Genomic DNA, 27,050 nt, shown 5'->3' on the forward strand with positions numbered 1-27,050 from the left:
TTCCTAAAGCAGGGCAGTAACCAAAGTGAGGTGTAATTTGAGTCACCTGCCTTAGAAATCTCACAGTTGTGAACAGGAGGCCTTGCAGCCACTCCCACAGGACCCACAGGCTGAGTGGGACGGAGACAGTTCCATCCTTAACTCCCTGAAAAAGCGACCTACAATGGATTCTCTCCCACATATGAATTGCTCTTGTGTCCTGGAGGTCTAACATCTTGTTTTCTTCTTGACACTGCATCACAAAGTCGGTCTTTCACATGTTTGCCTGATGACCTCCTGCCTCTCCTCCACCCCAGGACCCTCCTGATTCAGTCCTGCTGCCTCTCTGTGTGTTCAATTAGCTTCCCCAATTAACGGCAACTAGGATTTTAAGGAGCTGCCACATAGTAAGTGGTCCCAGCCAACAGGTAAAACTTGCATTTCTGGCGGCACAGACGGTTCAGGAAGAGCCTTTATGGCCAGGAAGGGTCAAATCCAGGGACTGCGATGCAGATGGTGCATCTCTGTGATGAAATGGCTTTTCTGGAAGTGTTATTTGAGCTATAAGCCTACACCAGTGTACATTTTTTCCCCTATTTCCCTATGCTCAGATGAGGTAGTCTTCTGTTGTGAGGTTCATGTTTGGCTCATTTGATTTCCTTTGGATTTCATCCATTGATGCTTGGTCAGGTTCTCGAAATGTGGATTTTCAGAGTCCAAGTCAGCTGCCTTCTGTAACTGCCCTTCCCTGCCCTTTATTTTCTTTTGTTCCTTTACAATAACCATAGTTTACTCTTGTTTGCATAGAGCTGGTGTTGGAGCTTTCTGCAGTGCTGCAGTGTCTCCTTACACTTGCCTTCATTGATCTGTTTTCTGTCTGACATACTGATGACAATTATTGAAAGTTTTCTTTCTGTTGTTACAGCTGCAGCTTAATTCTTCTGTGTCTTGGTTTTCTGTGGTGGTGTCAGTTGGTGTGCTTTCCAGCCAGGCAGGGAGCTCAGGCTTTTGGGTTGTTAGAAATTTTATAGATTGATTTTTACTTTGTCATTCATATCTTTTCCTCTGTATGAATTTGTAGTTTACTGTCTCTTCCATTCCAGAATCATTTCTGCATTGGTGTACATAGGTAATAATTTTTGTGATGGTGATGATTAAATTGAAAATGTGCCCTTTAGATACTTTTTTGTTTCCAAGTGACCAATTTTTTTCCATAATGATGCATTGTTCTGTGACTGGTGGCTTTTTGTATTGAGTTGCCTTTACAGTGATTTCTCATTAATACCCATAATGCTGAATACCATACAGCTTGTCCTTGTTGGATATTGTGATAAGTTTTTGTTTTGTATCTTGGATAGGAACACAGAGCTATTAGCCTTCTCCTTATTAGGATTTTTTAATTTTATGAGCATCTGTTTCTGAAAAAGAGAAACATAGGGGTTGTTTTCTGCTTTCTGAGGATGCAGGAAGACCCTTGTACAATTAAGAAGTGACTTCTAAATAATTTTTGAAATTGGATTTGTGCTTAGTTGGTCCCTTCTGATGTATAAAGAATGGTTAATAACCTGGAATAGATTTAATTTTTCCTTCAAAAATGTGGGAAAATGAATTGTTGCCTTACAACGTGCTTTTGAAGAACTGTTGGGAGCCTTGGAGCATTTTAATTCTCTTAAAAGCCATAACTGAGGAGCCAACAGTCCTGAGTCAGACAAAAATATCCTTGATGCAGAACACTCCTCAGCCATTTAAATTGTAAGCAAAAAACCCCCTTGAACAATGTTTGAAAATCCATTTGTGTTCCACCTAATTACTCAGCTTCTTACTCTATTGGCCACTGTAATATTATTATTTAGAGAACCTCAAAATAGTTCCAAGAATACATGAATTGCTTATTGTAGAAAATAAACAGAAAAGCAAATAAGTGTTAGAGGCCAAGGTGAGGTGGAAGCTTCTGCTTTGCCTCTTGTATGGCTTGGAAAAGACACTGAGAAGTTGTTTTCCTTTTCACCATCCTCTAAGCAAGCTTGTTTATCAAATGCCACCTTCTGTGCACACAAAAATGGGAAGGCATAAAACAAGGGCCAAAATCAGCAATTCCCTGTGTTTAATTTCATTGGAGGGCGTTGGAGGAGCAAAGTTAAAATCACAGCATAATATGGAAGGGACCTTTGGAGGTCAGTCTGGTGGAAGAAGGGTAATAAGTATGTCTCAAAAATACTGTTACTCTGGGTTCTGCACATCCTTAAAATTACATGTCTGATTTATTCTTCTGTGTTTCAGAACTAAATGCAGTGAAGGTGAGTGTGTGCAGTCTCCTCTTTGCTGAACTCCCATACAATATTTGCTTTCACTTTACTGCCTCAGAGAAGACACAGTTAAAAAAAAAAAAAAGAGTAAATACATGTGTCTGGCTGCTTTTTTAATATTGGTGTCTTTTGGTTTTTTGCAGATTTAATGTGAACAACAAAATCCTTCATCCTGAAATTGCAGAATGGTGAGTAGCAGAAAACCTTCCTCTTTGAGTACCGTTGAACATGCCTTTATTGTGCCATTGCTGCAGAGAGATTCCTTCTGCAGAAGCCTCCTACTTTACAATGTGAGTTTTAATTTTAAGCTGATTTCATGTTATGGAGTGGAAATAATGTATAAAAGTAAAAATAGGGCTAGGTAACAGCGTTCAAAAGCGAAGAATTGATGTAACATTTCTTTAACATTGTTCCTGGACACACATTTTTATAGGATGTGTTAGGAGTTAAGTCACATTCATGTAAATATGAATTTGTATGAATAGGGAAAGAACTGAGGATTATTTATATTCTAGCAACAGAAATCAAAGGTAGATCAAAACTCTGTCTGAACATCTAGTATTTAATTAGGTGTTATTACTTCTCTAGGATTTATTTTAGCAGCCTTAATTTTGTTGAATTATTATTCATGTTACCATACTTTATAATTCTATGGGAATTCTTGTGTAGCCTGTCTGGAATAGACAAATTAGAGTGTGACTAAGTGCAAAACTACTGCATTTTACTAGTTTTCCTCTTTTGATCAGTGTTGCTGACTCTTCTCCATAATTAAGGCTTTCTAGTTTTCCACTTAGGAAATTAACTGAAGAAAGAACATTTTTGTTAATGAATCAGGTTTTTATCTAAGCTTTTTTTTGTATATTAATCTAGAAATGAGGAAGCAAATCCTTAGTTAAGACAGATAAGCTTAAAATCTTAAAATTCAAAGGGCAAGTGTACACTCTCACTGTATAGTATTATAGGCTACTACATTTATACTTTTTAATGTTTATTATTAGCACATTCACTGAGAACTATCTTCTGCTGTCTTCATCTACAGCTAATTGCCAACTTGAAAACTGTGGAGATGTTTTTCAAACATCAGAGTGGTTTCAGAAGGTGTAGAATTTTTAAAAGGTCACATTTCTGTTGTTGCAGACATTTTCCACTGCTTGGCACGACCTTAAGCTCTGAAAGGAAAGTAGAGAGGGGAGAGACTGTGTAGATATTGTTGCATCCCCCAGTCCTGGATGGCCCTGGAGCTGTGTAGCAGTGGGGCTTAATCCTCCTGCTCAGGAGTGTAAGGGGGAATAGGAGGGCTTTGTAACACAGAGAGCTTGGGGTGCTAATTTTTAAACTTTACTTACTTTGTCCTACTAGAATTTGGACCTTTCCTTTTCCTAAACAAAGAAGTTATCTTTTAGAATTGATTTCTGATTTGAAGAGGGATGAGGAAGGGGACCTGGAGAGGGTCCTGTATGACTTCCAAGCTTTGCTCTGTAGTTATGGCAGTACAGAAGGGAGACAGGTGACAGTTTGAGCTGCAGAAGGCTTTGGATTAGGGCTGCAAACTTGTTCCTGAGTTAGCTTTCAGTCTGTTTCCATCCACCTTACCAAGGTGTCACCAGATAAGCTTTTCTCCTCTGTGGTTTCAATTAATGGGTGGTTAAATCTTCTTCAGGAAGCTCAGGGACAGATGAACATGAGGTCCATGCCCTGGAGGTTGGAGAGGTGGAGCACTGAGGCAGTAGAAAGGCAGCACTTGGAGCTGGGGTAGAGAGAATCATCTCTTCAGTGAATTGTGAGGGCCAGCCTGGACTTCTGACTTTGTCTTCCCTGCAGTTCTGGGGAAGAGGAATGCTTGGTGTGCACCTTCCCTCCACCTGGCTTTCAAGGAAAGGGAATCTTAAGTGAAGCCAAAGTTCAGGTTTGCATTCAGAAGTGTTTTAAAAGGTTTTATGGAGTTTGGTGGGTTTCATTTTGAGTCAGAAGTATGTTAAAGACTGTTGTTAGGATTTAAGTGTCTGGTGAAATCAATATGTGAATGACAGGTTATGTATATTAAAGCTTACTAAAGCAGAAATCTCCTTGGAATGTCAAGTTACTGCCCAAGAAAATTTCTCTGGCAAGCAATAATATTTTTAGAATGAAGAAAAATTTTCTTTAAAGAAGATGAATTTTTTTGGGTTGTATTCTAGGGTATGAAATTACATCCTTTGAATCATCTGCTCGCAGGGATGGATATCATTTCAAATTCAGCAAGCTCTGAACTACTGTGTTTTATATGGTACTTGTCAGAAAAACTCCTCCGTGCCTTGCTGTCAAACCACCAGCAAGAGATGAAATGGCTGAGCTTTCTGAACCAGGATTATACAGTCCTCTAATAAAATGCAAAAAAAGATGGTTCAATACTGACAAGGGGCGAAACATTTGTCATTAAGGATCTGTTGCCTCCCTTGCTTACTCATCCTTTTTCAAGATTTCAACATTTTCTGACTTGGCATGGAACTTAAGGATAAAACATAGAAGAACTTGACCTTTGGATTTCAACAGTTTGCAGAGGGTTTTTCTTTTCTTTTTTCCCCCAGTTTTATTGAGTGGATGTGTTTCCAAACAGATTTAAAAACTTTCATTTTAAACTTCAGGGCTTCCATGTCAAATTTGATAGTGAAATGTATACACTAAGTATTGATTTCAGTGTTTTGAAAGGAAAATGTTATCAAACAGAAGATGAAACTTGTTCAAATTATCTCCCTATTAATCAGAAGGAGGTTTTTCTACACTAGCACTTAGCAAAATGGCCTTTTGGTACTGTATTTTACCCGTGGCTGCCTACCATAATTGTGGTGGTGCTAGAAGTAAACATTTAGCAATGTGCAGCTCTTTTTGTGCCTGTATTTGTACTGTATTTTCCTGTAACCCCAGTGAAAATGGGATTTGATAGTTATAACTGGAAGATGTCATGTGCTCTGTATCTTGTATTACTTTGATAGAAAGCTATAATTATTTCTTTGGGGAAAGTGATCTGTATGTTACTGTCTTAAAGCTGTGCATATGCTTTTTGTGTTTTCAGAGGGTTTTCTATCTATGTTGTAAACCTCTTAACATGTTTTTGAACTCCTGTGTTTGGTGTTCATGCACCTGAGTTTCAGAATTGTGCTGTGATGCCTCTCCTTTGCATTTGATCTTAACTCAGCAAGTTGTTGTGCCTTGCAGAAGAGCATAAATATATCAACTGTGGAAGAGAAATTTCTATAAATAAAGTGTGGAAAAGTAACAGCAGAGGTGAGAAAGGGTGAAGACAAGGCAGGACTGTGGGGTCTGTCTACATGGGCGTCATTTGCACTTGTTAGGTGGTCTATAAATGTAATATTTCCAGAAGGACAAGGGGGAGTGGATGTTCCCAGATGTTTTCCATGCATGTCATGGGCAGGAGCCATTAAGGTTGTGCACATGTACTAAAAAGCAGCAAAACAAGGCGTGTGATAAAACCCTGAGCTGATAACTGGAAACAAATACTTCTGGTGGTGTGATCAGGGCTGCAGAGTGCACAGAGAGAAGCAAACATTTGTGTATCTTGGAGGAAAGCACCAGTTTAGGAAAATGTAGTTGGGTTAGGTGAGTGTCAGCTTCATAATTGCCTCGAATTCTGTATGCTCCTGACCACTTGATTAGGTTGTGCATGAAATTTGGCATCCAGGCATTTAAAATGCCCAAATGTGATTTTAGGATTGAAGTGATACTTGTTTATATTAAAGCTTCCCTCTCCTGTTGGATGACTGACGTGTGAAAAGACCAGCTGCTCATATGGCCAAGTGCAAATAAAAGCACAAAATGTGTGCAAAAGAGGAGAATTAAGAAGAGGAAATGGTTTTATAGTGCTAAAATGAGGGGGGGGAAAAAAAGCTGAAAATTTTTGGCCAGTCCTGACAGTCAGAGACTTGTGCTTCTCTTTCAGCTTGATTGCACTGAGTGCCTGTTAGTCTGAGGGCTGCCTTCCATGCTGAATCTGTCCATTTTCACAGTTGCATTAGCTGGAGCCTGGAAATTATTTGTTCCCATTAAAATATTAATGCATTTATGCAAAGTGTGTAACTGGTCCAAGAGCTGTTTATAAGAGAATGTTGAAGTTCACGTTCATGAACAAAGGTGTGATTTTCTTCCTATCCTTCTTTTGGAAGTGGAGGGGGAAACATCATGAGAACTGTGGACGCTCATCACCTGCAAGGTTGCCCTGAAGTGCTTGGGCAGCACTGCTTTAAACCTGGCTTGGGGAAGTGCTGCTTTTTACACCATCAGGGCAATGAGGGGGTGGTGAAATAAAGGCCTTTCTACTACCCAGACATGCTGTGGCAGCTCCATCAACAGTACCACTGTAACCAGTGACTTTTTGGTATCTAGTGGAGGGTGAAGGGGATCATGTTCCCTGCACAATTGCACGTCCTCCCTCTCTTCCCTGCTAATGGTTGGGTAGTGGGTTTTGTTGGTCTCAGAATGACTAAACAACTTCTGTAAAATATTTCACTGCCTGACCTTGTGTAAATGAAGGGGTTGCATTGCATAAAAACTGTGTCTGAGGCTGAGCATGAATTTCTGTATTCAGAAAGATATCTGAGAAATTGTCCTCTAAAATAAATACCTTGAACCCTGAAACCTTATGTCCAAGTCAAGGAAAATGGGTTTTAATACTGTTTGCACTTGCTGTGGAGCAGTTACTAACTTGTATCACTAGCAGATTCCAACAGAGATTAGACAACTGAATTATGAAACAACTTATTTTTCAGGCACTTGCAGATCAGGGATATGTACTGTATATTGAAAGTAATATAAAGGCACATCAAACCAGTATTAAATTACCCTGCTAGCACATGCAGTCTTCCGAAGAACAGGATTTAAAAAAAATAATCTATAAGCCTTTGCTGCCTCATTCTACCTGGAATGTATTTGGGCCACTGTTCTTTACGTCTTGGCTGAAAGACAGAAGCAGAAATTTGTTTCCTCACCCATGGTCAGCAGATTTTACCATCCCGGTGTAATTTTTTGCACTTTTGTGTGCATTTTAAAACCTTGTACTTCTCCTTCTCAATGTGCATAATGATTATTTTGTGTCACATTCCAATTGACTAAGAAAGTCAATCCATTCCCCTCTGCTGTGTTTCTGTTTGTAAACGCGTTTTGATCGATATTGGGATTTTACAAAGGCACCTTTGCTCTTGCCAGAAGGTTGGGTTTGAAGGGGAGTGGCTGAGCTGTAGCAGTGCAATCACTGTCTGTGGGAAGTGCTCTGCTCTCACCTCAGAGGCACTGGTGGCTGAGAAGCCTGTCTCTGGACTCATTAAAATGAACTACAGGAGCAGAAATACAGTAAATAGTTTTCTACAGCCGTGTGAGGAGGAGCGTGGTACAGTAAAAAGGGGTGTCTCGGTGGCAGTTTCAAAGCACATCAGTTATGGTGCTTTGTAACTGCTGCAAACTCTGGAGTGGGGCTGGAAAATGCAGTTTAAATATTTTCATGCGATTCAAGAGATGTGGTTCTGCACTTTGTAAACAGTAAGAATGTACTTCACAGCTGCCTTTGAGATAGGCATGAAAAATCCTGGGAATTCGGTGTGTGTAGCAGTGGAAAGAGCATGTGGTTTTTAATAGGAATTATGGGACAATGCTTTCCTGTTCATGTCACTCTAAATAGCTGCTTTTATTTGAAATACATGATAAAAATACGTGTAGAGAAGAATTAAATGGTAAATTTTCGAGATGAGTTCAGAAGAGAGTGTCAAGGCACATAAACATACACAAATTCATTATCTTATAAGAGCAGGATTGGGTTTTTAGGGGTTTGCTTGGTTTTGGGGGGTTTGTTTTTTATTTTCCTTCAGAAGCATGTGAAAGAATGGAGATTGTGGCTGTAATTACTGCTGCTGTGGTTTCTGAATTTCATGGTTTGGATTTTTTTAACACCAAACAGAAATAGCATTTCTTTACACCACCCCCTGCACACCTTTTGAGGTATTGCAAATAGGTGGGAGTTGGGATTGTGCTGAACAGAATTCTGGAGATCTGGGAATTTAATGATGTAAACTAGTTTCAAATTGTGTTTAAAAAGTAAATCAAGTATGCTTATAGAAATGTTCTATTTGAAGCAGTGCTTGAGTCATGACAAATGCAGAAATGCATTGGTTTTGTTCCTAATGTATTGTAGAATGAGTTGAAAAAAATGTTGGTTGAACCACCTTTTTATAAGTATTAAATGGGGCAGGCTGATGTTTGAAATGCTTGTGACTTCCCTTTGTAAGATTGTTTTGCTAATGCTGAATCAAAGCCAACAAAACTTTGCTGTCATGAATACTGTAATAGCTGTTTGCTCTTGGGGTGTACTTGATCTAATTTTACAATGGGTGATGCAAATTATTTTCAGGGGGTTTTTAATTTTGTATTCTTAAGCTGTGAAGTTGCAGCCTAATGTGCTTCTGTTCTCCTTTTCTTTAAGTCGTGTGATTAAGACAGACATGGAGTTGGAAGTTCTGCGCTACACCAATAAAATCTCCAGTGAAGCTCATAAAGAGGTAATGGGTCCTTTAGTGTTAATAATTTTTGCTCTTAGTGTAGCAGTGGTACTCAGAAAATGTTCCCAGCAACCCAGAATTGCTTAGTAATAAAATAATGGAAAGGCTGGATAGAAATAAGAGGATAATATCCCTCCTATTACAGCCCAGTAATATACCTTGCATTGTCCTTGAACTCACTGGTGCATTTGTGATGTGTGAGAAATGAAGTGTGGTTTTGGGTAAGAGCTGGAGCCTCAGCAGAAGGTGACCTGCTTGCAATCTGTTTGTCCTGTGTGCACAAATACCTGTATGGTGATGGAGAAAGAAAAGATCAGGAAGATTAATCAGGCCCATGTCAGCATGTGCAGGTCTGAAAGGTTTAACTAGCAGGTAACTCTGCAGGTGCTTCCAGCCTGGAGAGGTGTTTCCATGCACAGTGCAGGACAGGAGAAGGAGTCCTTAGGTTGCTCCTCAGAGGTGGGTCTGTCCCCCAGGGCAGTGCTGAGTCTTGCTGCTGTGGCAAAGACAAGTGCAGGCTCTCAGCAAGGCTGCTCAGGTCAGACCCAGCACTGGAGCTGTGCTGCTCTCCTGGTGCTGGGGACAGAATTAACCCAGTGTCAGTCCTGTGCTCCAGGTAGTGATGCAGAGATGCCATGAGTTCTGGGAGTGGTGATGACCAAAGGGAGCTTAGGTCAAAGCAGCTGATGAGGTGACTCACTCAACTGTTGGCTTTGCTCCTGCTCAGATTGCTGAACTGGGAAGTGTAAGAACGTTTTAAAGTGAACATTGTAAAACTGAAAAGTCAAGAGGTGATCAATTTGCATTTGTTCTCCTCGGTTCTTTATCATCCTTGAATAATCTTCTCGCATCTGAGAGCATTTTTTCTGTACATCAGCTGCCTAGAATTTCTATAATACAGAAACAGGCAAAGGAATAAAACATTCTTAGCAAATCTGAGAACAAAAATAAGATTTATGAGTTGTAAATGAGTGTTAACTCCAGTAGTTTTCCGGTTGATTCAGATTGCAAAGTGTAAAAGAGACTCTTCCATTGTAGTATAATCCAGTTCATAGCTTTGTTTTGCTAAAGTAAAACAAAAGGACTTGCTGCCAAGTTCACCACAGCTTTTAGAATTAAACATTGGTGTTTTGATGAGCTGTGCTTCATTAGGATATAGTAGTTTGGCAATTAAACTTGCTTTATTGCTGGAGACTGCAAGCATTTATAAAGATTAAAACGAGATTGATTCCAATGTAGTTTTAAAATACATCTACTGATGTAAATTTAAATAAAGTACAGATGATATTTTTGTATTATAGGTTCCTCTGGAGATAGTCATAAGTCATAAATTTATAAATATGAGATTCCCTCCTGCTCTCATTGTCCCATGTTAATATGTATCTTACAGGTAATGAAGGCAGTAAAACCAGGAATGAAAGAATATGAGATGGAAAGGTAAGAGTTCTTTCAGTAATTATAATAAAAAGGAGGAAGTCTCTAGTGTGGGGAGAAGCAGTAGCGGAGACAAAGCAGTAACATGGATTCAGTTGAGACTGAGAGCTCGTTGCTGTTTGAAGACCATTGCAAGCATTATTTCATTATTTTGAGGTGGTAATTCATCAGTTTCAAACCTGTATTTGATGAGGATTGATTATTTTTTGGTGACAGTTAAGTGAAATCCTCTCTTCCTGGAGTTCTAGCAATTTACAGAAGCTTTACAAAATATCTATTATTATTGTTTGAAGCCATCTGGTAAAATGGTGTTTATGGATAAGCATTGCCCTTAGCCTGGTTATGCTCAGCAGACTGCAGGGATGGCTGTTTAAGGATCTTACCGAGGGCTGTGTTGAGCTGCATTTTGCCTGCAGTTCCAAGCCAGCAGTCCCTGTAGTTGGCCTGTACAAGGAGCTCAGCTCACACCTGTGCTGGGGGTTCCTGCAGCAGTTGAGGGGTCAGTGAGAAGGCAGCAGATCTCTCTGCACAGGCAGACATGGGGGCCTTGGTTGCTCTTAGCTGGTACAGTAATGGTGTGTCTAGACCTCAGCAAAACATTGCCTCCTCACTTGAATCAATATTTACATTAGATCATCAGCATTTATGTTATAAAGCATGGGTTTGATCATCGAGTCCATTTATTTTTAGCTTGCACACGATATTTTCTGTTTTCAAAGTATTTGCATAATGAAGGAATAGAAAACAGCAGTCATATCTCAGTTACTGTTGTTTCTTGGCAGTAATTTTTCAAAGGCTAGTAAGCAGGCTAGAGCAGCACCCAGGGAGGGGGAAGTAAAGTGACCACAATCTTTGTCATCAGAATTTCAAGGTAGCTCAAAAGACAAATAATGCCCTTATGACATATGCAATATGGAGAAACTAATGTTACATTTTTAAGCAGTTTAAAGTTCTGCAGGTGCTATAGGCTCATGCTTATAATTTGCTTGTGCTTCGAATTGCAGTTACGTATACCACCAGGTAAAAGGGGAAAAAACATGTTGTATACATTCTGTCTTCAACTTTCCTCCTGAACTTTGTGTTCATTTTACTCACTGCCCATGCTATACATGCTGATAGTGAAATTTTGGTTCTGGAAGTCAGTAGCAATCAAAAATTTCCATAAAGCAGAATTTGTTCTCAGGTGCTTTTAAATGTCACGATTCTGACAGTTTGATTTAAATGTCACACAACAGATACCTATATATACAGTTTTCTGTAAGACTAGGAGTTATATTGCATTTTTACTCCAGGACTTTCATGCTTCCCTGGCTAGCTCCTTCCATACACATCAACCATTTGGAAAGATTATTTGTTTCTTTCAATTAAAACAAACAAACAAATAAATAAAGCAGTTGTTACACTTATTTAAAATTGCCTTCTGTTCTTCCATACCTTTTGATAGATTACACTCTTGAAATAGTTTGAGGTTATTTAGCTAATAAAAGAGGTCTTGGCAGACTACTCTGCAGCATCTGCCTTGGAGATTATAATTAGAACTTCAGTTTCTTTTGCTGGTAGAATTCATCCTTGCACTGGTTTCTGTTCCCTTATTCCCTTGAGAAAAAAGGGTCATAAAAATGTAAACCTGTCATTTTCACACCTTTCCAGCAACAAACATGTCATTGAAATGTTTATAAATGAAGTTAGAAAACAGTCTAGGAAATCTCTGCTCTGAATACAGGTGACCTATCTGTGAATGTAGTCTAAGAAGGGAACTTTCAGAGACCTAAAAATAGCCAACATGCAAAAATAGACAATTTTCACTGAAATAGTAGAGTTATGAGAGTTTTTGGGGGTGGTTGTTTCTTTGTTTTTTTCCTTTGTCAGCAAAATTCATAGTCTGGATGGATTTATCAGAAGTATTCACACTTGTCTTTAGAAGATCAATTAAAAGTTAGTGCAATTTTTCATTTTCTGCTGTTTCTAGGGCTTCCACTCCCTTTGTGAAAGCTTTCTGAATTGTGTGGCTCTCTTCCCCTGCACTTGCAGTTCCCACTGATGGCTGTGAAACTGATTTTTTTTTTTTTAAATGAATATAGATAGCTCTTGAAATGTGCCCAATGGCCCCCCTTTCTTATTGCTTTACTTTCATTCTTTGACACTGTGGACTATAGCATGTGCAGTGTTGGGTACAAAGCTGCTCTGACCCTGTCTGCTAGGAAGAATAATGCCAGAGATCCCAAAAGCAATTAAAATTTTCCATTACTGGATGTGGGACCTAAATGTTGCCTTTTCTTTGTCCATTTGGTCAAGCATTAGGAAATGATTTTGAACCAGTAGTGTGTTAATGCTGAGATATATAAAAAATGAACACATTTAACTGCAAATCCAATCAGCCCTGACTTCTTTTTTGGTTTGATGTTATTTAACTTTAATGTGTGGTCGGTTGACTTTGAGGAGACAGCCCATGCAATTATCTACAAACAGTAATTCACAGCATGTGTAATTGCATAGAAAGTCATTTTGGTAGGTCAGATTCTGGGTTTTCTCTGAAGCAGTTTGTTTAGTGTTTGTGCTTATCTCATGTGTAATTAATCTGCTTTAATTAAAGGCTTTTAATTATGTAACCACTCTGTAGTGAATATATTGTTAAAATATAGCAAAATAGTAAAAGAAGTCTCTTCAGCTCGAGAAGCATGTGAATGAAATCTGAGAATTCAGATAAGTTGTGTGCACATATAAATAAAAATGTTTTGTGTATGTATATAAACACACTGAAAGTATGAATTAGAACCTGCAGTCTTCTGTTTCAGGGTGGTCTAAAGTTCTGGAAATATCTTCTAGATCAGTGTTTATTAATTTCTAGAGTGTTGCCTGTTCATCTGCTTACTTCTGTTTTCCAAACGAGGTGTTGAATCTTCCGTGCATTTCCTCATTTGTTCCCTTTTTATTGAAGGGAACATTTTTAAGGTTGGGGTGGCTACTTGGAATGGTCCTTTGGATTGGGGAATGACAGGAACGTGTGTGCTGGAGCAACAGGTGAGCAACTTCCTACACCAGGAATTTTGGACATGTACCTGTAGTGTGCATTGCTCGTGTTTGTGGGGTTTTGTGCTGTCCTTAATAGCCCTGAGGGTGCTCTGACAGGAGTGCACAGTCCTGAGTTCATGAAATGATGATGGGGTTATCATTGCCTTGGTGATGCTGGGCAGCACCAAACCAGGCCTAAACACTCGTTCCCTTGTCCCACATCTCCCTACATGATGTGAAGTCTCTGAAACTTTTGCTGCTGCTGATCACAGGAGCACCTTGGGGTTACTGTGCAAATAACTGTGATCCCAGTACTGAGGATCCAAAGTGGATCCTGATCCTGGGGAGTGGAGTCCTCTAAAACAAGGGAGCGTGGCTGGTGTGGGAGGTGATTCTGCCCCTCAGGTGAGACCCCCCTGCAGAGCTGCCTCCAGCCCTGGGAACAGCACAGCAAGGACATGGAGCTGCTGCAGAGAGTCCAGAGGAGGCACCAAGAGGATCAGAGGGCTGGAGCAGCTCTGCTGGGAGGAAAGGCTGGGAGAGCTGGGATTGTTCAGCCTGGAGAAGAGAAGCTTTGGGGTGACCTAATTGTGGCCTTCTAAGGCCTGAAGGGAACCTGCAGGAAAGATGAAGAGACACTATTGACAAGGGCCTGGAGTGACAGCACAAGGGGGAATGGCTTCCCACTGACAGAGGGTGGGTTTAGATTAGATATTAGGAAGAAGTTCTTTACTGTGAGGGTAAGTAATTGTGGGGATTCTGTAGTAGTTAATACTAAACTTAAACCCCACTCTGCTGTAACAGCAACAATTTGAAGAGTAAAATGACAAGAAAGCAGCTACAGAGGTTTTTTTTCTTCTTGGTTTACAATGCTTACAGACTATTTTTACACCTTGCCTCTCTTACCAGCTGAGGCTGATAAAAGTTCTTTATCCCTATTCTTTTCGGTCCTGTCCCTGATTCCAGAGCAGAGCTTAGACCCCGAGATGAGCTGCTGTCATATCTGTCAGTGTTAAATTTCACTATCTGTGGAAGTTTGAGAGTGCTCTCACAGATTATGACTCTCATCTTTCATTTATCTCTCTCTCCTCTGCTCCAGTGGAACAAACTGAAAATAAAACATACATGTTATTTCACTAAAAAAGAAAAAATAGCCAGAATAATTTTATTTTCCTTTGGATATTTCCTTTTAGTGAAATGCTGATTATTTTAGCTAATCAGTATTTGCCACTTACAGTCTCCTGATATTTGTGCTTTGAGTGTTTTTGAGACGGTCGCTGACTTCTGCAGCAAAGGATCTTTAAGAATATTTCTGGTTTTTTTCATGAGTCTGGTTAGAATTTCAGCTCAATTATAGCCTTTGTAAGTTCTTTACATAAGAATGTGTGGATAGTAAGTAAGAATTCTCATTGCAGCTGGCGAAAGTACAGGGGTGTTGCTTTTTGGCATGGGAATGGTGTTGAATTGTGCCATGACCCTCACTGGTATTTGTGTATTTTTATTAAACAACAGACCAGCACTCCATTAATCTCAAGCACCATGTCAGTCTGCTCAGCTACTGAAATATCGTTTCTTTTTTTTTTTAACAGTTAGTCTTGGGTAGCCTGGAAGTGGCTTGACTGCCTTATTTCCCAGACCGCCTCACAAATAGACGTGATGGGGTCTTAAATATAGATTGCTGCTATCAAAAGGCTAGTTTGAAAACTTGAAAATGCATAAAAAACTGAGAGAGGCAGGAGGTGGCCTTTCCCCACGTTTAAAAATCCCCAACCCAATCCATTAATTTTCCTTTGTTGCTGCGGGCCTGTGTGGTAGGATGGGTTTCTGCCTGCTGTACCCAGTATTGTTTATTTGTGTTGATACCTAGTTCCAGCAGAAGGGTTGAAGAAAGAAGTGGATCAGACACAATCTCTGTTCTTAGCAGAGTATCCTCACTGCACAGCAGCCCAGGAGCTTCTGTTCAACAGGGATTGCACGGGGGCCAGCAGGGAAGGAGTAGCTGAGCCAGTGGTTTTGTACTTGTGCCTATTCAGGGGTGGCAGGATCCCCCAGATCTTCCTAAAAATGGTGCTCCAAAATGACCTACAGCAGCCCAGGGCCAGGTTGGCAGTTTAGTGCTGACAGCTCTGACAGCGAATGCTGGGTCCCTGCTAATTGCTTGGTTAGAGAGAGCTCCTGAATCTCACATGCCCAGTGCCCACAGGGAAGTCAGGTATAATATATTTGCTGGGAAGAGCAGCTGGATTCAGAGAGACACTTCCTGGAGCCTTCCCCTCTTGCCTGCCTTCCCTCAGGTACAGCTGGCTCTTTGATGTTTTAAATTAGGCTGTCGCCACTCATTTCCTAATCCAGCTGAAGTCAGGTTGTAAATAGGCTCCAAATAAACCTAAATTTAAAAATTGGTTTTAGAAAACCCCTGAGCATTGTTTCTCTTCTGTGACATGCGGAGGCACAATTGCATATGTATGCACACTCTGTCCACCAGAAGTGAGGATTATTTGTGAGTGTGGAGACCTCCTGTCTCAGCACCTCATGTGCTGTGGGAGACCTGAATCCACTTGGGAGGTCCCAGCTGTCCATACCTGCTTCCAGGCTCCCTGCTCTTCCCTCTGCCCAGCTGAGAGGAACAGTGTGGGAGTTGGAAACCTCCTGGGGAGGGGAGTGTGGGGGCACTCTGAGACTTGTTTTGCCTGAACTGCTGTTCAGTGTGGTTGGTGATGGACTCCATTTACTGCTGGGAGAGAGCAGAGCAGTTCCAGTATATTCCCAGTAACTCTCAGCGTTTTCCCTTTTCAGGAGGTCCTGTGGCAAGCTCCTGTGTTCTCTCTTTCAGTCACCTCCTGGTGGAAGAGCACTGTTTAATTGCACAGGTCTCTCTTGTGACTTCTGATTGAAGTTCCGCATAATTGGTTTTTATCTTCTACAAAAAAATTGTGAAATCGGATCATGTGAGAGCTTTAAAACTAAACCCTCTATCAGCCCACGGATACCAAAGAACAATTACCACGCTCATACTGGAAAATGTTTCCCTTCAGAAAGAGAGCTGTGGAAGGATGTACACCACGTGTGTGCATACAGAACCTGGCGTCCTTGCACAGCAAGATAAACCTAACTTTAAATGCTGTGTCATTGTATGTCCTTACAGGGTTGTTAATATAGTAAGTGCTGTGATAATTCGTAATTATCCTTTTATTATCTTTTTGGAATTCAAAAAGTAGTCACTGTTTTTATTTTAATTTTGTAACTGATTGAAAATTGCTAGCAATATTAATTTCTGTGGGTGTTTTCTAGGGTGACTGTTACTATTAGTTATATTAACAACAGAAAAAGCTTTCTTCTCAAATTAGCAATGATCTCAGTTTTTACTGAATCTGGGGTGGCATTGAGATAGTGAACTAATTAGCATTGCTAATGACGAGCTAAGATTGGCGATATGTGAAATGGAACTCATTGTAAAAGACAGCAGGCTGAACTGATTATTATTTGCTGTGGATTTTGTTCATGCTTGTTCAGACAAGTCAAAAGTAAAGATTCTACCATATGTGAGGCTTTATCTGCATTGTGAGCTTTAGCTCAGTAATTTTTGCTAATTACTGATGAAGCAGAGAGATGAGAATTTTGTGCTTGTTGGCCATCTTTTTATAACCAGAATTGCTCGGGATCATGCTCAGAGACCAGAAGCCCAACTTGAAGGAAATGGGTGGAATACCAAGAGTGTCCATTAATGATGTGGTGTCGCACACTGACCTTCTGAAAATCAAACCCATTTTACACAGGTAAACAAAAGAAAACAAACAGATTTTTTTCCTTGCTGCTGGCATGACCACTGTATAAATTCTTTTCCAGATTTGTTCTTGGGGCATCCTCGTCATCATGGTGTGCAAGTGCCACCTTCCAGCCTATTAAGTAACATTTCTAATGTTTGTCGTGATGGTTCTTTTGTTTACTTGATTTTTGTTTGGTTTTCTGTTGTTGCATCATCTCTCTCAGGGGTGAATTGTGCAGAATTGTGTACTCTTTTGGAAGGTGGTATTTTTTTACTGTGCACATTATCAGCAATGTTGAAAAATGCAGGGTCAGGGTTATCATTACAGGATGATGTGATCGTAGAATTATAGAATCAGCAAGGTTGGAAGAGGCATTTAAGATCATCCAGTCCAGCCATCAACCCAGCCCTGCCACCCAGCCCTGCCACTGGAACTCCTAAACCACCAAACCACACTATCCAGTGCCAGATCCAGATGCCTCTTTAATACCTGCAGGGATGGTGACTCCACCACCTCCCTGTTCCAGTGCCTGACCACCTGAACAGTGAAATTCTTTTTTCTAATACCTAATCTGAATCTCCCCTGTCTCAGCTTGAGGCCATTTCCTCTGGTGCTTTCACTGCAGGCACAGAAGGAGACCGACCCCTCCTCACTACACCCTCCTGTCAAAGTTGTAGAGCCATGAGGTCCCCCCTGAGCCTCCTCTTCTCGAAACTAAACAACCCCAGCTCTCTCAGCTGCTCCTCATAAGACATGTTCTCTAGACCTTTCATAAGCCATGCTGTCCTTTGCTGAACACTCTCCAGGACCTCAATGTCCCCTTTAAAGTGAGGGCCCCAAAGTTGGACACAGCACTTGAGGCCTCACCAGTGCTGAGTACAGAGGAACAATCGCTTCCCTGGTCCTGCTGCCACACTGTTCCTCATACAGCCCAGGTGCCATTGGGTTTCTTGGCCACCTGGGCACACCCTGGCTCAGGTTCAGCTGCTGTTGACCAGCACCCCCAGGTCCCTTTCTGCCAAACAGCTCTCGAGCCACTCCTCCCCCAGCCTGGAGCACTTCAGGGGGTTGTTGTGGTCAAAGTGCAGGACCCAGCACTTGCCCTTATTGAACCTTGTGCTGTTGTCCTTGGTTCATTGATCGAGTCTGTCCAGGTCTCTTTGTAGAACCTTCCTGCCCTCCAGCAGATCCACAGTCCCACACAACTTAGTGTTGTCCGCAAATTTACAGAGGGTGCAGAGGTGTCTGCAAATTTACAGAGGGTCCCCACATCCAGGTCATAAGTAAAGATGTTAAACAGGACTGGCCCCAAAATTGAGCCCTTGGGAACACTACTAGTGACTGACCCCAACTGGATTTAGCTCCATTCACTGCAGCTCTCTGGGCCCAGCCATCCAGCCAGTTTTTTACCCATCTAAGAGTCTACTCCTAAAAGCCATGAGCAGCAAGTTTTCCTAGGAGGATACTGTGGGAGGTGGTACCAAATGCTTTACTGAAGTCTAGAGAGACACATCCACAGCCTTTCCCTTACCTACTAAACGGGTCACTTTGTCATAGAAGGAGATCAGGTTGGTCAAGCAGGACATGCCTTTCATAAGTCCATGCTGGCTGGGTTTGATCCTCTGGTTGTCCTCAGGATGGCACTCAGGATGATCTCTTCCATGACATTGCCCAGAACAGACATTATGCTGACAGGCCATATCCAGCCTTCCTGGACTCCTTTGTCCTTCAGCACTGACTTCCAAGGGACTCTGTCAATCAGTGTCATAAATAACCTGGCTGCTGGCAGTCTCAGGTGGAAGTCCTGCTGATGCCCCTCCTCACTTAACCCAGTACAGAAAATTCTAATGTTTTGTGGTCACTCTGCCCGAGACGGCCACTGACCAACACATCACCCACCAGTCCTTCTTTGTTCACAAACCACAGGGCACCTCCTCTGGCAGGCAGGCAGGCAGCAGTGATGGAAAATGTTAGGACTGGGGAGGAATCTGAATCATATTAGACAGTAGAGGTGATGTTTCTGCTAAAATCAAATTGAGCCTTGAGGCAGTCTTGGCAAGTGAGGAATACGAAGAGCTTTGCTGACAACTGACTCTGTGTCTCCCAATTCATCTACTGAAACCTGTATATTTATAAGAACTAAGGAGATATGTGATATAAGCTAATTCTTTAGTGTAAGGTACAGTTGCCATCACTTCTCTCTTGGAACAATCCGCTTGTAAAGTGTCATCCTTCAGGAGTATTGGACTGGATTTCTGACCTTTCTTAGTTCAGAATGAACCTGCTGTGTTCTCGTGGTCAGCACTGAGTGGCAGAGGTGGGCAAGCATTCCTATGTCTCTGGTAGTAGATAATTTGTAAAAATGGTGTGGAGCTGTTGGGGTGCACAGTGTAACTGTAAGCTGTAAATGTTAGGACTGTGTGAAGTTTAGTTTACATGTGATTTCTTAGTGACCTTTTGCCTGTCTAATCTTTAGATTTCCTCTGTAATGAAAGGTTTGATGCTGGGTGTAATACATTGCATTGGATCAACTCTCCAGGATAATTTTTTGTCTTTATTGTGTGTTTGAAGGAGGAGAAGAAGAACATGTCTGTTACTGATATGTTGTTTGGGTTGGAAATGGTAACAACGTTCAGGAGTTGGCTTCCCAGTTCTGCAAGATTTGAGGAGATTTCTGAGATGTTTGTGTTGAGGGAGGACTGATCTGCTTTTCATCAGTAACTCTGTGAGAAGGAAGTGGGTATTGTATGACAAGAAACCATTAAACTGAGGAAGGTCCCGGCCAATGCTGTTTGTGTTGCCAGTGCAAATCAGAGACTTGTGTCCATAAGACCTCTGAGGGGTCTAGAATTTGTTTGGTTCAGGTGAACTTGTTGGTTATTTGGGGCTGGTGGGGCAAGGAGGTCTCTGTTACTTGAAAGAGTTCGGGGATAAGGAGTTGTAACTTCTCTCTGGTAGTTTTCTGTTTTACTTTGTGCCTCATTTTCATACTGGTTCTAGCACTTGGGATTGGTGTAGTGAGTTTATCAGCTACAACAGGCCTTTGAAACTAGATTTGGGTCCCTCGCGCAGTTTAGAATAACAAGTGAAAATTAATCCCATTTCAGCCCATCAGTCTGCATTAACCTCTGACTTCACTGCTGGTGATTGCTCTTTCTGCCCTTCCCTTCAGCCAGCTGAGGTGCTGGAAAGCAGCCTGTGCTCCGGCCAAAAGGAGCAGCGTCTGCTGAGAGGGTGTGTGGCTTGAGGGCGGTGGACGGGTCAGTGGGACCCTGTGAACAGGGTGCAGAGTGTTTACCAATGAGGGGACCTGCCTACAGAGCACCTGGGTAGTCATTTGTTTGGTCCCTGCATAAAGAATGGAGTGTTGAGATGTTCCCAGGAATTGAAGCAGGTGTAGGCTTAGTTGCAAAATGTGCCTGGATCTTCCTGAACCAGATGGAGTCCTGCTTCCTCACCTCCCCTGCCCTGAAAAATTCTGACTTCTGCAGCCAACTACGTCTTCCAGACATTGTCATCATAAATTGAGTGCTATAATCTTTTATTATCCTTAAATTAGTAGATTTGCATATCCCAAATGACAAATTACTGCCTTCATAGCTCAAATATTCGAAAAAACTATTGAGGGCAAATTAAGCTCTATACTAAGACACCAACTTCCTTCTAACCTAAGCCCCCTTACTGCATTTCTGCTTGCTCTGGGTTGTTGAACAGAAGTTCAGACTTCAAATATCCAATTTGAAACTGAAAGGAAGATTATGAAGCGCTGGTGATTATGTTGGCACTCTGTGTCACCGAACAGCACTTGTGCGTTGTGTGCTATGTGGGTGGCTGTGTGTTTGCTAAGAAGCATAACTGAAGATGAAAGTTTAATTATTTCTTCAAGGCAAATCCTTTCTCCCATGGACTTAAACTTGCATAAGAAAAATGAAAATTCATAAGGAGGGTAAAAATTGGCTAAAATTAAAAACCATTTATTTTTACCCTATTTATTCTTCTGAATAATAAAATTTCCCCATGGGTTTTTGGAACATATGTAGAATAATTACACTGTAGAAGTGGTGCTTTAGTTCAGCTTCTAGAGCTAGGGCAAACATTGTGATTATGCTGCTAGCTTAAATCTGGGTTTTATAGAAAATCTCATTCAAGGCTCTGTTGCCATCAAGCGCAAAAAACTGTGACCCATGGATTGGTCCCTGTGGGAGCAATTATTCTTTGCAGAGACTTTTTTCCAGCACTGAATATTATAAATGTCAGAAAAAAGTTTAACCCTCAGTACCTCTAACAGAATGTTTCCATACCTGCTGGCAAGAATAAAAATTTTTAGCTGGTATTTGCATTATTTTCTGTTTAAGCCAGGATTTTTTTTTAAAAAAAAGCTTCTCTTTATAAACAACTCAAAGGTAAAAATGCTGTTTTTTCATTACAGACTGCATGCCTTGGTGAAGCAGCTGATGCTGCTTAATGCAGTGCTGTGCCCAGGCCTCTCCTGATGGGTTCTTCCACGTCGATGCAGTGTGAATTGACGATTAAAACCTCTTGTCTGCCGGTGGCAGTGGGGGGAGGACGTGGAGGGAGTGTGGGGTTGCTTAGGAACACGGGTTGGATCTGACACTCAGTGTGTGCCTGAGTGACATGTTTGGGTGAACAAGAGCAATATGTTCATCTTCAGCCCGGGTCTGAGGGAAGCGGTGGGGAGCGGGAGCTGACACTTGCCTCCGGGGGAACCTGCTTCCTTTGGGAGAGAGGCAACGTGTGTGTGCATTTCTGCTGCCTTAATTCTGGTGTTTGTGTAAGGCTTGTCAAATCAAAGCCTGTGCATTATTCCTAGCAGAAATTAAAGTAATGTTTTTCTATTACTTAAATAACAGATCCAAACCCAGCAGATTTCCTGCCCCTTCCCTGTTTCCTCATGGGTGTTCTTTGGTGCTGAGTGTGGTTTGGTCATTAACTGTGACAAAACGTTGACAAAATGGATAGGTCTTGCATCATCTGTTCAAAGACTTTTGCAAAGTGACACTAGTTGTGAGATGGTAGGAGGAATGTTGTGCTGCCTTGTCACTGAAGTTCAAGGAAGAAGCACCATTCAGTCACCGTAATATTGCAGTGAGGCATAAAGACAAATGGGTCCCAAATATATACCAACCTTGGGACAGGATGAGTCACCTTTACTTGTACTTTTTTTTCCCAGTTATTTGTATATATCACATTGTTTTGTGATTTGTAGGTTTCTAAATATAAAATATTGACGATACTCAAAATAGTCTCAAGCAACATTAAATTAAGAACCTCTGGTTTTGAGACATGAAGATAGGACCTTGAAAGTAAAAATCAATAAGTTTTTCACTTTCTAAAGGATGCAGATTCATTTGTGTGGGTAGTTATTATGTAGAGCTCGCAGTGTGATGTGACAGTTTTTTTTTCCAGTAAATTATGTTAGTTTTCGGTTCAGTTTTGCTTGGCATGCATAAGTAATTTTAAAAGATTTTGTGAGGCCTTTCAGCAGTTCAGAACTTTATTCCATATTATTGTGACAAGCACTGAAAAATTTATTCCAGTATGTTATGGGGAAACACAGTGCTCTGCTGTTACCATGTTCTGTAGCTCAGATCCCGTAACCTCCCGCCTGTCATCCCACTTGATCTACACAGAATTCACTGCACCAGGCACCCTGGCTGGACCTACACCTGTGGGCACGATCCCTGTGGGCTATTTTTGGCCAAATTACTTTGCTGTTTGCCAGTTGTATTCACTCCTTCAAGGTTCAGTCTATACTTTTAATCTTGCTCCACTTTCCCCTCCTGCTCGGTGAGCTGACACAGAGAGGAGGGGCAGGGTTATGCCCTTTGCCACTGCTTTGGTGCTCTAAAGACAGCTTGGAAAAATCAGTGGGTGTAAGTTTGTGCAGGGAGAGACTGTCCCAGTGTTTCCCTTTGGACTGTGTGGGACAAAGGTTGTGTGTTACAGGTTTGTACTGTGCCAGGTCACTTGGCTGTGCTCAGTGGGGACTGTGGGGTGCCAGTGGCACCGGTTCAGGCAGGTGGTCCTGCTTTGCATCTTGACAATCTGCTGATGGCTTTGCCTTGATCCACCCAGCCTTGAGGGGGGTGTAGGGCTCCAGACTTACAGCTACAAATCATGGCAGATCACAGCTGTCACCATTGCCACTCCAGATAAATGCCAGACCATTATCAGGTGCCATTCATCTTCCTGCAGCGCTTCCACACCTGCTCATTAGGCCTCTGCTGGCATCCAGCAGCCCTCTCAGAGGAGTCCCCAGATCCCAGAGATACACCCATACTCCTTCAGGTAGCTCCTGTAGCCACTGGGACTTGGGCAGTCATGGCTGGGCTGCTGCCAGAGACCTGCTGTTCGTAGCTGTGTTCACTGTTTGTACTGGAACAAGAGGCACAGGGCTTCTCAAAGCTGGCAGTGATGAAAACTTGGCTTAAAGTATTCACTTTTATCTAGAAAGGACCTGAGTGAAGGACTGAGTGCACTGTTACGTGCTGAAGGACTGGAAAATAGAAGTGGATTGTTTGAGTAGTGTCCTCCAGCAGGAATGGGAAGAAGAGGCTTGATGTATTTCAGAGATAAAAAAACCCCCAGAAAATAAAACTTTCTCTGCCATCTTTCATACATCAGGAGAAAAGTTAGAAGCTGATAGAGATGAGCAGGATGCTTGTGTCGTTTAATGTATTTTTCCTTGATGAGAGATAACTTTTACAGTGGCAGTAGTACTTTTAAATCTTCATTTTCTGTTGAAAAAGAAAAAGGTGTCACTTCCTTTATTTTTTAGATGGACTGTAGGTAATCACAGCTGGGCATGTTGGTCTCCACTTCCACTCCACTTCCCTTTACTCTGAGTCACTCCTAGCTGGTTTTACATATATTTTTGTTTCTTTGTTCAACCTGAACAAGTATTTTGAATCCTTGAATCGTATGTCTTGGTGGTTCTCTTTAGAACTGGAAGCAGGTGGAAATTCACCAAGCTGCTGAAAATGGGTCTGGGAAAAAATGTGTCTCAGCTGCCCTAATAGGCAGTGCTCTTGTAGACATTGCCAGTGGCCCTTGGATCAAACAGCAGAGAAATGACTTCGCAGGAAGAGCCCAGGAAATTCTAACTAGGTAATGAGTAGTGGCTCCCTTTTGATTTACAGCATGGCTTTACAATCAATCTGTAAAGCTTTGAAGAGAAAAAATAAACCTCCAAGGGAAAGGAAAGGGCCATACAATTAGTTGCTACTGTCTGCTTACTTGTCTTCCCTAATTCCAAGAGCGTGTGCTGAAAATGGATGATGGTGTGCAAAAATCTCAACTATTGGCCAATTCCTTTGTGGCTTCAAGCTGAGATATGGTTCACATCATGCTGGTTCTTGGAGAATATTCTGATTCATCTTAGCTGTAGATTATGTGTACATAGCTGTAGTTGGAGGAATTTGACAAGGGTTGCATGTGTGATGTAACTTCCAGCCTCTTGTATATCAAATTCCTGCTCTGATCTCCATTTCTTTCATCTCCAGTCTGTCTTCCTTGAAAGAATTGGATGGTGAAGTGGATGTGATAGCTTGCAGAACCACGTTCGCCACTGGTTTTTTTTTTTTTCACTCAAGCAAATCACTACAGTTCAGAAAACTTGCTCAGTAATATTGCAGTGGAATTTGGATTTCGAAACGCAGTTTGTAATTGTCAAGGCACCGTTTGGTGGAGACTGCTCAGCGTTAATTTGTTTGAAGTTGACGCTTGAGTTGAAAGACTAATAGCTGCCTCGGTGCATTGCTCAGTTTTAAATCTGATCTGTTACAGAGTTTGGGTGTAGTGCAGCTGTGGGTGTAGTTTGTCACTTTTATTGCTGGGGAGGCAATGCCATTGTTTGGGGACCTGGATGTTTGCTGTTCACATGCACAGGCTTTTTTTTGGTACATTAGTAAAACTTTAACATAACGAAGGGTTCATCTTTCTGATCTTAATATTTTAACATGTATATTAGAGCAGTTGTTTCCACCACTCAGAACAATTTATTTACTGTTAAAATCCAGAAAACTTGTGTTTTCATCATCTGAAAAATTGAAAGAATTGTTCAGATATACAGGGTTTGACTCTTGCTGTGTGCACAGATGCTGTCAGTGTTCTGTATTGACATGCAGATAATGTCAGGGGTTTTTACTGCACATGATAGACTCTTCTAACAAGAGTTAGAAGAGTCTCTCTTCAATCCTTTTAACAAGGATTTGTTTGGGATTTTTTTGAAAAGTGGCTACTAACTTGCTTATATGATCTTCATTTCCAAAACTGATAATTGCCTAACTGAGGTAAGGTTTTCATTCATAGTAACAATCTATCTAGCTTTATTTCCTCCTCATATTTCAAATTAATTTATTATATTTTATTCATAATAAAATATTTTTTCTCAGCTCACATAGAAATATTACTTTCAATGTTAACGATGGTATAGGAATGGATTAAAATGCTTTCCTACCCCAGTATTGGAAAGATGCTACTTCTTTGGTAGCTGCATTTGTTTTGGTCTCTCAGTTCTTAATGTTTCCCTAGTCTGGCTCCTGCCTTACTCTGGAATGATTTAGAATGGCAGTAGTCAGCAGGCAACTCTTTTTTGTTGATAGAATCACAGAATATCCTGAGCTGGAAGGGACCCACAAGGATCATCCAGTCCAACTCCTGGCCCTGCACAGGCACCCCAACAATCCCACCCTGTCCCTGAGAGCGTTGTCCAAACCCTCCTGGAGCTCTGGCAGCCTTGGGGCTGTGCCCACTGCCCTGGGGAGCCTGGGCAGTGCCCAACCAGCCTCTGGGTGGTTGTTGTTGGTTGGGGGTTTTTTGGGGTTTTTTTTGTTTCTTTTGATTCCCCCCCCCAATGCTTTCTTGCCTCCACCCATTCATTGTTTCTGTGTCAGGAATAATTGAAACTCGGAGCGTGAACTGTGAAATATTCAATGTGCTGTGCTTTACATAGTTAATAGATGTACTAGATCCCAAAGTATAAATCAAACCATGTAGCCTATTATGCATTACATAGGAGAAACAACATATGAAATATTTTACAATGCAGAAAGTGCATGTGAATCAAACTTTTGTTGCTCCTAAGGGATACAATTTTGACAATTTTACGAGGTTGCAATTTATTTGTGGGGTGAGTTGGCACATGGTTTTGATACAAGTAATGTTCACACAGCATTCTGCCAACAAAAATACTTCCTTGAAGCCACTAGTCTTGCTGATTTGTATTGTAAGAGCAAAGTATCTGTTTAACTCCCCAGAAGTGTGGCTGTCTGAGATATAAACCCTGTGTGGTAACACTGGCCCTGAGTGTGAACAAAAACTTTCAGTCTGTGCTGAGGAACATCTTTAAGGAATAATAGAAAAAAGAAACCTGTTAAGAACTGGGGAAAGAAGGGGGAAGCTATATTTTTTTTTTCAATACATACCTGATCTTATGCAAAAGACTCAGAAAAAACCATTGGCCTTGAGACTTCGATGCTACCCCGTGCTGTGACAGAATGGTCTGATGGGGCTGTTCCAAGAATGGGGCTGTTGATAGGAATAATGACATTTCATTGAATAAATACTTCAGACATGGCTGAAAGTATAACTTCTCTACTTTCCAGACTTATAGTGGCATTAGACATCAGTTTCAGCTTCATTTTTAACACCCCTGTTTTCACATCTTGTTTTTTGGAAAGTGCTTGAAAATACTTGGCTGGCATTTTTGCTATTTAAATTACACCAGAGAGCAAGCCTGCAAGCTTCTTTATTCCTTCCTCCTTCCTTCCCTCTTCACTTGTATCTTTTCTATCTTTTCTAGCCTGTTTTCAGCCACATTCAATGTACTAAACCAAGGAAAGGTGTCTCACAGTATCTGTCCCACTATGGTATATATGTTTCATAGAAATGTGGGCAGATGATAACAGGAAGTAATGAACCTCAGAGAGGATAGTTCAGAAAATAGTGGTGAAAGGAGTGTGGTCAAGAAATTATTTATAAAGTAGAGA

At 41.3% G+C, this 27,050-nt stretch overlaps 1 protein-coding gene across 3 annotated transcripts in view; it reads left to right on the plus strand.

The window, feature by feature from the left end:
* PEPD (peptidase D) overlaps positions 1-27,050 on the plus strand; it is a 139,410-nt gene that overhangs the window by 32,736 nt on the left and 79,624 nt on the right. For all 3 annotated transcript variants that reach the window (XM_017826919.1, XM_017826918.1, XM_017826917.1), the window contains 3 exons: positions 2,429-2,473; positions 8,752-8,827; positions 10,218-10,264. In XM_017826919.1, coding sequence (XP_017682408.1) covers positions 2,429-2,473; positions 8,752-8,827; positions 10,218-10,264 — 168 coding nt within the window. The remainder of the gene's footprint in view (positions 1-2,428; positions 2,474-8,751; positions 8,828-10,217; positions 10,265-27,050) is intronic.

The sequence above is a fragment of the Lepidothrix coronata genome, unplaced genomic scaffold, assembly GCF_001604755.1.
Source record: "Lepidothrix coronata isolate B3197 unplaced genomic scaffold, Lepidothrix_coronata-1.0 Scaffold132, whole genome shotgun sequence".
In the NCBI taxonomy this organism is placed as follows: domain Eukaryota; kingdom Metazoa; phylum Chordata; class Aves; order Passeriformes; family Pipridae; genus Lepidothrix; species Lepidothrix coronata.